An 11,008-nucleotide genomic window follows, 5' to 3' on the forward strand; every position below is an offset into this window, starting at 1 on the left:
CACAGGATGCGGCTGGGCCGCAGGGCCCTCTGCGTGCTTGCTCTGCTGCTCGTGGGCGCCTCGCTGGGGCTCCTGTACGCTAGGACCCGGGATACCTCGGACCTGCGGATACCTCTTTCGCTGTGGGCGCCCCTGCAGGGTCCCCCCAGGCCAGAGCTGCTGGACCTCGCCCCTGAGCCCCGCTATGCCCACATCCCGGTCAGGATCAAGGAGCAAGTGGTGGGGTGAGTGCCAGGAGTGGTGGCCACAGTGCGTCACTCATGGGGGTGAGGTGGGAGGTGGAGGGGGCTATTGAGTCTTGGCCTGGGGGGAAATCTGCCCTCCCTGAACCTTGTCATGGTGATGGGGAAGGGAGGGTGTGCAGTCAGGGAGTGGCCCCGAAACTCTTTATGATGTCCACATAAAGGACTCCCCGATGGGGTCCTGAGCGGTGGGTGGGAAACCCTGCCATCTTAGCAGTTTGGTGCTGTTCAGCACCTCTGTGAAATCCTGGTTGAGGAGTAGTTCATCCTATGTAGGGTAGCCCACCCCACCCCCCAACCCCCGGACTATTTGGAGAGCAGTGTGTAGGGGGACAGATATTGGCTGGGCAGGGTTGAAGGGCGCTGTTTAAATGTTTTGCGGGGTGACTGGAGCTGTGTGGCTGGGCTCTGATGACCCTCCCCCTGCTCCAGGCTGCTGTCTGCTAACAACTGCAGCTGTGAGTCCAGCACTGGGAGCCTTCACCTCCCCTTCCAGCGGCAGGTCCAAGCCACTGACTTCACCAAGGCCTTTGACCCTGAGGAGCTGAAGGCTGCCTCTGCCTCCAGGGAACGGGAGTTCCAGGCCTTCCTTTCAAGGTACCAGCATGAAAGGACAGCATGACTCTGCCGGTGGAGAGCAGTAGGCGGCCTGGGGGTGGGTGGGACAGGAGGAAAAGCCCCTCTCCTCCTGACTCTCCCTCTGTCCTTCCCCTCCTCCACGACAGAAGCCAGTCTGCTGCTGACCAGCTGCTCATTGCCCCTGCCAACTGCCCCCTACAATACCCCGTGCAGGGTGTGGAGGTACAGCCCCTCAGGAGCATCTTGGTGCCAGGTGGGGAGAAAGGTCCTAGGGGATGACCTAGGCCACCGTGGGAGTGGCAGGGCCTGAGCCTGGGTGGGGAGGATAAGGGAAGATTGGAATGCCGGGTGGGCGCGGGTCTTCTGATGAAAGAGGGACTTGAGGTCGGCAAGGGGCTCATGAGGTGGGAGATGGGACAGAAGGGACTCTTGGTGGTCAGGAATTGCAGAAGACTATAACTAGAGAAGTCTGGAGAAAAGAATCTATGGTAAAGCAGGCCATAGAAGGGCTACTGCTTTGATGTGAAGGAGTTAAACAATTACTCTAGGCTACTTCGGCCGTTGTGCCCCACTGCCTCAACAAGAGGAAGGGGTAAGAAGTTCTGTGTTGTGAAAAAGGGAAGAGAAAGTGAGCACAGCTGTCTGTGATTCTCATCTCCCTCCTTCCTCCCAGGGCTGAGCCTGCAGGCTGCTTCTGGTCAGGAGGTTTACCAGGTGAGAAGAAACAGGAGCGTGGGGAGGCCAAATGGGCAGGGCCCTAGCTGGTTTGGCTCAGTGGATAGAGCGTCAGCCTGCGGACTGAAGGGTCCTGGGTTCCATTCCGCTCAAGGGCACATGCTTGGGTTGCGGGCTCTATCCCCAGTAGGGGCGTGCAGGAGGTAGCCAATCAATGATTCTCATCATTGATGTTTCTATCTCTCTCTCCCTCTCCCTTCCTCTCTGAAATCAATAAAAATATACATATTTTTTAAAAAGGATGCTGGGAGGGAAACAGGGCTGCCAAAGGAGGGATGGCGGGATCAGGGTGGCAAGAGGTAGGTCTGGGGGCTAACGCTGCACCGTCCAATACTTCCCCCCAGGTGAACCTGACTGCCTCCCTGGGCACATGGGACGTGGCAGGGGAAGTGACGGGAGTGACTCTCACTGGGGAGGGGCAGCCAAACCTCACCCTCACCAGCTCAGGACTGGACCAACTCAATCGGCAGCTGCAACTGGTCACTTATAGCAGCCGAAGCTACCAGGCAAACACAGCGGACACAGGTGCGAGGCGCTGGGTGGAGGTAGGGGCAGTCTGGGTGGACAGAGAGCACCCAGAAAGGCTGGGTCAGGCAAATGGCAGAGGCTGTGGGAGATACTCGGGCAATGGCCAGAGCTGCCCAGCCACACAATGGGCATTTCAGCTAGGCCAGCAAGGCCAGGGAGGGAGAGAAGAGGCCTTTGTTCATCTGGGGCCAGAGCAGGCCAGAGGGAAATCTGAGCTTTGGGTGTGTCCCTCCTCAGGCCAACCATGGGGGCCCCAGGAAGTGACCCAGGAGCCAGAAGACTCCAGCTCTATTCCCAGCCCACCACTTACCACAGGGCAAAGGGCTTTATCTCCCAAAGCTCCCACTTCAAGCAAAAGGCACCTACCAGTCCAGGCTCGCTACACCAAACCTGCTCCCATTGAGGACCTCTGCCCTTGCCGTTCGCTCTGCCTAGAATGCTCTTCCCCCAGATGTGTGCATGGCTGGCTCCTTCTTGTCATCTGGATCTCAGCTCAAATGTCTCCTCTTCACTATCACATTACTTGCCTTATTTTCTATTCAATATTTACCAGTATCTGAACTTTTCTTATTTACTTAACCTGAAACCAGGCTAACTAGGTTTCTCTCCCAGCTTGGTTGCTTAAATCGTTGTCGAAATGTGGCAGATTCTTTAATTTCTCTGTGCCTTCTTTTTCTGTAGTAGGAATCTACTTCCTATCGTGAGGATTAAATGAGTCCATATTTAAATGACCACTCAAGGTCATTTACAAAGTGCCTGGCCCGTAGTAAATGCTCAGCGAATTTAGCTTTAAATTAAATGTTTTCTCATCTTTCTCCCATCCGTTGGAATGTAAGTCCCATGGGGGTAAGAACATTGCGTTCTTGTCCACCAGGGCTGAGAAAGGTGATACACAGAATAAGCACTTAAATATTTATTTACTAAAAATAGAATGCTGTTCCACATTTCATGCCCTTTCTTCCCAGTCCGGTTCTCCACCGAGGGACATGAAGTGGCCTTCACCATTCACATAAGACATCTCCCCAACCCTCGGCTGTACCCACCTGGGTCTCCACCACAGGGAGGTGAGGCTTGTGCATGCAGGGACATGGGTGCAGCCCCGGTGGGGAACGAGTTGGGAGAGGGCTGCCTGGGAGAAGATGGATGTCTTTTTGCTCCTCACTATCCATTCTCCTTGTCTGCACCTAACTCTGCCCCTCACTCCCAGCCCAGTACAACATTAGCGCGCTGGTCACCATTGCCACCAAGACCTTCCTTCGTTATAATCGGCTGCGGGCGCTCATCGCCAGCATCCGCCGCTTCTACCCGACCGTCACAGTGATCATCGCCGACGACAGCGACAAGCCGGAGATCATTAGCGACCCCCACGTCGAGCACTATCTCATGCCTTTTGGCAAGGTGCGCAGCGGGCCAGACGGAACCCAGCGCCGCAGGGCACCGGGAGGGGGCGCGCGCGCTCAGTCTCCAGAGTAGTGAGTGGTTCCCGGGATTATCCGCCTCAAAACCACTGGGTTGGATGCCTGTTAACCCCGAGGCTTCCCGGAATGGAAGCTCTGTGAACGCAGAAATCGTGTCATCGTGTCTATCTTATTGGCGCTGCATTCGCGGAATGGTGCTCAGCACCTAGTGGGTGCGTGATAAATAGTTGAACGAATGCACTCAGGAATTAAATGCATTCATTCCAAGACTGCCCCCCATCCCAACACTGACTCAGGACCTCTGACAATGGGAAACTGTATTTTTTACCTAGCTCCCCGCAATTCACAACAACTCCAAGTTTGGAGAGGGGTGCAGGCTGTTTAGAGTGATCAAGAGTGAAAAGGAAAGGTGGCCAAGGGGTCTGTCCTAACCACGGCTTCGCCAACCACACATACCCTTCCCAGGGCTGGTTCGCAGGCCGGAACCTGGCCGTGTCCCAAGTGACCACCAAGTACGTACTGTGGGTGGACGACGACTTTATCTTCACGGCTCGGACGCAGCTGGAGAGGCTTGTGGACGTGCTGGAACGGACGCCGTTGGACCTGGTAAGGGAGGGGCCGCAGGATGTGGGGTGGAGACAGAGGGCTTCCAGGGGGTTCAGACCACGGCTGGACAGCAGCCAGCCCTTGGGACAAGAGAGGATGAAGAAGCGGAGCCTGGGCTATATCTAGGTCCCGACGGGGTAGAATCGAAAAGGACGGGGCAAGGGAACCGTGGGGGGCGAACGGGGGTGACGGGGAGGAGGCGGGGGGAGCACAGACCTACCCCTTCCAGTCCTCGCCCCTCCTGGAGCCATCCTCCCATTCACCGCAGGTCGGGGGCGCTGTGCGCGAGATCTCGGGCTTCGCCACCACCTACCGGCAGCTGTTGAGCGTGGAGCCGGGCGCGCCAGGCCGCGGGAACTGCCTCCGGCAAAAGCGTGGCTTTCACCACGAGCTCATCGGCTTCCCGGGCTGCGTGGTCACCGACGGCGTGGTCAACTTCTTCCTGGCACGCACCGACAAAGTGCGAGAGGTCGGCTTCGACCCGCGTCTCAACCGGGTGGCGCACCTGGGTGAGTGGCGCCCTCTTCTGGCAGGGTCTCCCCTTGCGAGGCGAGGTTCCTTGCGGCAAGGCTCCAAGGGCACCCCCGCGGAGATTACCAAGAGAAAGAGCTTCTACCTCCTGGCCTGCACACCACGTTAACCTTCGCACCCAACACAGCTGCTGGGTCCACCTTGAACTTCCCTACCTCTGTCACTGCCACCTCTGCCCCACTCCCTGGCCCTGAGAAATGGAGTGTGTGCATGCGCACCCTCCTTACCCCAAATCCCACTTCTCCCTGAGGGCTCGCCTTCTGCACTCTCAAGACGCTTCATTGTGTACTCCCCCCCTTCACCCCCAGAATTCTTCCTGGATGGACTTGGTTCCCTTCGGGTGGGCTCCTGCTCCGACGTCGTTGTGGATCACGCATCCAAATTGAAGCTGCCTTGGACATCAAGGGATCCTGGGACAGAGACTTACGCCCGGTACCGTTACCCAGGATCACTGGACGGAAGTCACATGGCCAGACACCGCCTGCTCTTCTTCAAACACCAACTGCAGTGCATGACTGCGGAGTGATAGCCACTCAGGGCCTTTCAACGGACAGGCTGGGCCTGCCTTCTTGTCCCTGCCAGAACTTTCTAGCAAACCCCACTACCCAGTGACCACTCCACTGACTGTCCCCAATCCCCTTCAGAACCTGATCCCAAACAGGGGCTAATCCTGGTGACACCCCTCCTTTCTGTGAGTGCCCAGGGGTGTGGTGGAGCCATAACTCGTCCCACAGCCAGTGCCAAGTCCTCCCTCCACCCCTCTCATGGAGGTGGGAAGTCACTGTCCAAGTGCCAAAGAGCCCAAAGGACTCTAAGAACCTAAAGTGGAAACACTCATCTCCCGGTGACTGAGTGGGTGGGGAAGGCCCCAACATGTATCCCCAGGACTACGCCACCTCCCCCATCTCTGGATCCAGGACTGTGCACCGGCTGCAGCCGCACCCCCACCCCCATGGAGAGACCTGGTGACTGGAGCTGGGGTGAGGGCCAGTGAACACACAGGTGAAAGCATTTTTAGTTGTGTCTCTGCAATGCTGTGGGCATGGAGGAAGGGGCACCAGGGGCCGGTGTGCAGACACCCAGACTCACTTCATGAATCCCAGAGGCACTCAGCTTTATTTTATTAGTTACATCAAGTCAGGGGGCTCAAGGGCCACGGCCCTCACACACACATTGCTGGGCCTTCCATACTCCACGTGACCCGCTCAGACCCATACTGTGCAAGTCTTCGGACCAGTGAGCTCCTGAAAAGGGGAGGGCACGTGTCAGGAATAGATGAAGTGCCCCGCCCTTCCTCATCCAGGACTTGGCTGTCTGAGGGGCACACCAACCCCTCTGGGACCTTTAGTTACTCGGTTCTTCACCCACAGCTGAGCCCATTCTCTCTGGCTAGTCTTTTTTTCTTTTTTAATCCTCAACCCAAAATACATTTATTGATTAGAGAGAGAGAGAGAGGAGGGGAAAGAGATAGACACCGATGTGAAAGAGAAACATCCATCTGATGCCTCCTCTATGCGCCCTGACTGGGGACTGGACCCACGACATAGGTATGTGCTCTGAACAGAAATCAAACCTGAAAATTTATTATTATTGTTGTTGTTGTTATTATTGATATATAGGAAGATGTTCCAACCAACTGAGCCACTCGGCCAGGGTTCCCTGGCTTAGTCTTGATAAATTAACTAATCATTTCATCCCCATCCCTTCCTTCATCTTCCTCCTCAGCCCCCTTCTTAACTCCCTCTGCCTGGATCTTCAGCCACTGCCTCGCACCTCCCTGGCTACAGCCCAGCACCCCCTGGCTTCCACCCCGTGGCCGCTGTCCCCTCACCAGTCTCTCCAGGGCATGCGCAGCTGCATCCTGGACACTCACAAACAGCTGCTCAGGGGTCACTCTGTCTAGGAGTCCTGCCTGGGTCAGTGTCCTGAGCACTGAGGCTGTGTGGAGAGGGGGCCAGGCTCTCAGGTTCTAAGTCCACGCTGTGTCCTCTTCTCTCCCCCAAGTGTCCGGCCATCCCCCCCATCTCCAGTTCCCTCCATGCTCCACACCTCTCACCATTACACTGAGCCAGGAGAAGGTGGATCCCAGCATCTTGGCATCTGCTGGCCAGCTGCAGGGGTAGGGCAGGGGGTTACACCCTACATCAGAGGGTGTGCCTGGGAGGATAAGGGGAGTTTCTCCTCAACCTCCCTCGCCCTCACCTGTACCACTTCTCTGGCCCCAGCAGCATCTGCGAAGGCGACACCACTGCAATCTAGGACCACCACTCTGACAGGCTCAGCCACTAGGATGGGAGAAGGCAGGGTCCCCAGAGGCTCCCAGGGATTAGTCCCAAACCTTCCTCCTGTCATCCCATCTCACCGGCATCAGGTGGGCCATCTACCTTTGGAGTCTCCTGTGAGAGAAAAGAGCGGTCACCACTTGGGAGGCACAAGCATGACCGTGCACACCTTGAGCACAAGGTTCCCCCTCAGAAACCCACGTGCCTCCCACGCACAGAGAGCCACGCTCCCCTTTGACCAAGCCCCTCACCTTGCCTCTGCCAAGCCCCAGGTGCCGCTCTAGGTTATGGCGAAACTGCCCACGGGTTCCAAAGTAGAGAGGTGTTGGGTAGCTCAGGATGCAGAGCCCTGGGACCTGGAGGAGCTAAGGGGTCAGAGGGTCAGAGAAACATCCGGGTCTAATCACCCCTTCCCTCTTTGGCTGTAGCCCACCCACCTTGTGGCTCTCTTGAAGTGGCCTGTAGAGCTCCGTCCCCTCAGCTAGTCCAAGTGCCACACACTGCACCCTAGGCAGGAAGCTGGGGTCAGATTCCCAGCCTGGCCTGGCTGAAAAGTCACCCCCAGCACTCTGTTCTCTCCCCTCCCTTCATCTTGACACCCCTCATCTCTACTCCCACCTCTGGGTACGGCAGACCACAGTCATCATGGAGAAGACCACACCTACGGCCAGGCCCAGGTCCACGCTCAGGGTCACCACAGACACCCATGTGACCATCCACACCGCCTGCAGGACAGAGATGGGAGTGAAATGCCCGGGAGAAATGCCAGGCCATCGCTGCTAAGGAAAAGGGTCCAGGGGCAGTGGCCGCCAGGGCAGGTGATGGGGAGGGATGGCTCAGGAGCAGGCAGGGAGAAAGACAGAAGGAAGGGATAGGACTGACCCAACGATGGATACACACCAAACATACTGACCCCAGACCTTGCACCACCTGGGGAGTTAAAAATATTCAGGTCTGAAGGCGTTCAAACCCCACCCCTCACCTTGTCTCGGAGGAAAGGGATTAGGAGGTATGCATGTTGGGGGTGGGTGGGTCACGGAACTTAGGACTAGGACAATTAGCTCTGATTCAGGGCAGAGGCTGGGGGTGCTGGGAAAGCGGGAGAGGGCAATGCTGTGTTTCTCACAAAGTCCATGCGGCTGACGCGCCATAGTTGTGGGAGTTCCTGCATCTGGAAGAACATCTGGCGCATGCTGGAGATGTTGATGCAGGCCAGGACAGCCTTGGAGCAGAGGAAAGGAACTAGCCACCCAATACTCTGGGATATAGCCACCCCTCCAGGTCCCCCCGCACACTGCCTCTGCCCCTTACCTTGGGCAGATAGTAGAAGAAGGGTCCGAGCCACAGCAGCACTGACAGGACAACTATGCAGGAGAAGAGGCCTGCCAGCTACAGGGAAGGGTCAATGGGAGCAAAAAAGGAAGGAAGGGGGCCTCACCCACCCTCCTGTGAGAGGTGGTCTCCCCGCCCACTGAGGCTCATCTTTCTTGAAAGTCTCTGTCCTCCCAAGTCCCTTCCCACAGACATTCCTCACTCTTCAAGGAGCTTCTTGATATTCTGCCATTCACACCTACCCTTCCCTTTCTGCCCAGTTAAATGCCTCATTCCCTCGTCTCCCCTAGATGTAGTTCAACCTCTCTATTTTTGTCACCCACCTCCATCTTAAAAGCCACTGTGGGATTACCCTAAAAGCAAGCTAACCACATGCTTAGGGCACCAACGGAGTAACAGAAACCAAAAATATAAAAATGTTAGGGGAGACTTTGATATGTGATATTTCTTTTTAACTGAAAATGTCCTTATGGGAAAAAATTAGAATTTTGTCTCAAATTTATTTTACAGTTTAGTTATGTTTTTACTTTGAACTACATATGGGGCACCATAAGCTTTTTAAGTGCTTACAGTAAAGGTCTTAATGGAACTTAGTGTCTTCTTTCTCTCCGACCTAGATAATCCCATCCCCTCCTTCACCCTCCCTCACAGAGTCCCAGCCTCCTTTATATAGCTGCCACCTGTTTCTCCACCACTTGGACTGGACGTCCCCCTTCCCCACCCTACCCTTTCTCCTCACTCAAGGGCACGCTCTTACCTGGGTGTTTCCACCAGCATCCACTAGTAGGCTGGTGGTGGCCAGTGTGGCCGAGTTGGGAAAGCAAGAGAACAGCGAGGAGATGAGGTTGGAGGCACCATGAGCCAAGAGTTCCTGGGGTGAAGAGTGAGATGAAGAGAGAGAGACAAAGACATGGGGAGGTAACATTAGGGGGCTGTCTCCTGAATGAGCCTGGAGTCCTCAGTGGGAGTCCCACCTGGTTGGAGTCAATCGTGTAGCTATACTTGTCTGCATAGATGGAGGCCAGGGAGGCGGACACGGCAAAAGCAACCAGCGCGATGGGCAGTGCGTCATCCAGAATCCTAGGCAGCTCAGCCAGGTTGGGGAGGAGCGGCTGGGGAAATCTGGAGGGAGAGGGATCCACGGTAAGGAAGGGCTGGGTCTAACACGGAGTATAGGGAAGACAGAGACAAAGAGGGTGGAGCAGGACAAAAGGAGGTATTGGGTGTGAGAGGAGAAAGCTGGTGTTCCTTCATTCTCTCTTACCCTCCAGGCAGCAGCCCCACTATCTGGACATTGTATCTCGTGTCCAGGGAAGAGGTGAAGCAGAGCACAGAGGCCAGGAGCACCTGGGGAAGAGCATATATCAGGGCATGGGAGGAAATGGGTGTCCCGTCCCCCCCCCCGCCCCCGCAGAGGCTACAGGGCTCAATACGAGAGAGGATCAAAATGCAGGATTAGGGGGTTGCCGGAGCCTAGCAACCGGGGGAGCTTGGATGTGTTTGAGATGGCTGCCCGACAACTAATTTCGAGTGAAGGAGCGTGGGGATGAACAGAGGAACGATACCCATCAGGGGCTGTGGAGAGAGGTGGATGGTAGGAAAAGGCGGGCGGGGCGGGGGGGAGGCGCCTATGAGAGAGGCAGGTGGGTATTAGGAGGCAAAGCCGAGCCATTCTAAGTAGGGAAGTTTGGCTCTGTCTGCGGATACGTAGGGTATCTTTGGAGACGTTGAACATTTATTTACTTGGAAAGAGAAACGTAGGTAGGTTGGGAAGGGAAAGGGAGTTACAGGGAAGGACCCGGCCGGGAGAGAGATGGGAGTGGAGGCGCTCTGCCGAGCGACGCCGCACGGGAGCGCTGTTCGGAGGAAGAAGGCGCAGGAAGAGTTGCAGCGGGAACTCCGCGAGAGGAGAGGGGACGGGCGGTGGGGGATTCCGGAGGGTCAGCGTGTTCCGGGAAGCAGCCTAGCAAAGGGCTTGTGTAAGCAGGGCCTCTCGGCTGCGGCCCCTCTGCGCTCCGCTAGGGGGCGGCTGCGGCCAGCTCCTACAGGATGGGCAGGGTTTGTGAGGCGCAGGGGACCGGTACCCTAGAGCCAGCCTCACCATGACGATCTCCCCTGGGATCGGGGTGGGGAGCCTGTCTCGGAATCTCACGTTCAGTTCCTTGACCGGCACGAGCAGCGCCAGGCTGAGTGCGGAGATGGTCAGTTCGGCCGGACTGCTCTGAGGCAGTGCGGTCAGCACAGCGGCCAGCGTCTGCGGACGGGCGGGGAGCAGAGGGCCCCGAGCTAGGGGCGACTGTCCGCGGCGGACCCACCAGACCCAGGCAAGGCCCTCCCGGCTCCCATCAGGGCTCTCGCCTCCTCGGCGACCCTCATTCAGCCTCTGGGTCTCACCTTTCCTCCGCCCCGCCCCGTTACACACATCTCTCCATCCACTCGTCCTTCCTGCCTTCCTTTTCCGGTGGCCCCCCTCCGGGACCGCTGGAACCTCTTTCCTGTTGCCCACTCACCCCCGCCCACCTTGAAGAGAGCGAAGCAGCCGATCTGGCGCGGGAGGCGCAACCCCAAAAGGCTCGGCAGTTGGGACACAAGCACATGCAGCGCGGCCCCGCTGGTCAGCGCTTTAACCACGGGCTCGGACAGGAAGGTGGACAGGACGCCGAGCTGCAGCGCGAACATCCCCAGCTGCGGGAGGAGGATGCCCAGTCACAGCGGGAGCGCAGCGCGCCCGTTTCCTGGCGCACCTCTGACCGAG

The 11,008-nt window shown here is 57.1% G+C and overlaps 2 protein-coding genes across 7 annotated transcripts in view; one reads left to right on the plus strand and one right to left on the minus strand.

Annotated features, from left to right (window-relative positions):
- B4GALNT1 (beta-1,4-N-acetyl-galactosaminyl transferase 1) overlaps window positions 1-5,650 on the plus strand; it is a 6,633-nt gene extending 983 nt beyond the window's left edge. Inside the window, exons 2-11 of the mRNA XM_006757315.2 lie at window positions 6-224; window positions 675-839; window positions 968-1,074; window positions 1,495-1,535; window positions 1,901-2,081; window positions 3,050-3,148; window positions 3,292-3,482; window positions 3,968-4,108; window positions 4,377-4,617; window positions 4,948-5,650. Coding sequence (XP_006757378.1) covers window positions 6-224; window positions 675-839; window positions 968-1,074; window positions 1,495-1,535; window positions 1,901-2,081; window positions 3,050-3,148; window positions 3,292-3,482; window positions 3,968-4,108; window positions 4,377-4,617; window positions 4,948-5,165 — 1,603 coding nt within the window. The 3' untranslated portion in view covers window positions 5,166-5,650. The remainder of the gene's footprint in view (window positions 1-5; window positions 225-674; window positions 840-967; window positions 1,075-1,494; window positions 1,536-1,900; window positions 2,082-3,049; window positions 3,149-3,291; window positions 3,483-3,967; window positions 4,109-4,376; window positions 4,618-4,947) is intronic.
- Window positions 5,651-5,732: 82 nt separating this feature from the next.
- The window catches only part of SLC26A10 (solute carrier family 26 member 10), a 5,970-nt gene continuing 694 nt past the window's right edge, over window positions 5,733-11,008 (minus strand). The window contains exons 2-16 of one of the 6 annotated variants that reach the window (XR_001512789.1): window positions 10,774-10,938; window positions 10,355-10,507; window positions 9,518-9,600; window positions 9,228-9,375; window positions 9,011-9,124; window positions 8,233-8,310; window positions 8,048-8,143; window positions 7,540-7,646; window positions 7,359-7,428; window positions 7,173-7,286; window positions 7,002-7,035; window positions 6,842-6,924; window positions 6,689-6,750; window positions 6,471-6,577; window positions 5,733-5,883 (exon numbers count right to left, since the gene is read on the minus strand). Coding sequence is in view for 4 of the 6 variants with exons in the window: in XM_015559779.1 (XP_015415265.1) it covers window positions 6,318-6,577; window positions 6,696-6,750; window positions 6,842-6,924; window positions 7,002-7,035; window positions 7,173-7,286; window positions 7,359-7,428; window positions 7,540-7,646; window positions 8,048-8,143; window positions 8,233-8,310; window positions 9,011-9,124; window positions 9,228-9,375; window positions 9,518-9,600; window positions 10,355-10,507; window positions 10,774-10,932 (1,554 nt within the window). In the remaining 2 variants the exon portion in view is untranslated. Of the gene's footprint in view, window positions 5,884-6,101; window positions 6,797-6,841; window positions 6,925-7,001; window positions 7,036-7,172; window positions 7,287-7,358; window positions 7,429-7,539; window positions 7,647-8,047; window positions 8,144-8,232; window positions 8,311-9,010; window positions 9,125-9,227; window positions 9,376-9,517; window positions 9,601-10,354; window positions 10,508-10,773; window positions 10,939-11,008 lie in introns of those variants that run through there. The other 5 variants (XM_015559781.1, XR_001512788.1, XM_015559780.1 and 2 more) reach the window with 5 other exon arrangements.

Source organism: Myotis davidii, unplaced genomic scaffold, assembly GCF_000327345.1.
Source record: "Myotis davidii unplaced genomic scaffold, ASM32734v1 scaffold1134, whole genome shotgun sequence".
Taxonomy (NCBI): domain Eukaryota; kingdom Metazoa; phylum Chordata; class Mammalia; order Chiroptera; family Vespertilionidae; genus Myotis; species Myotis davidii.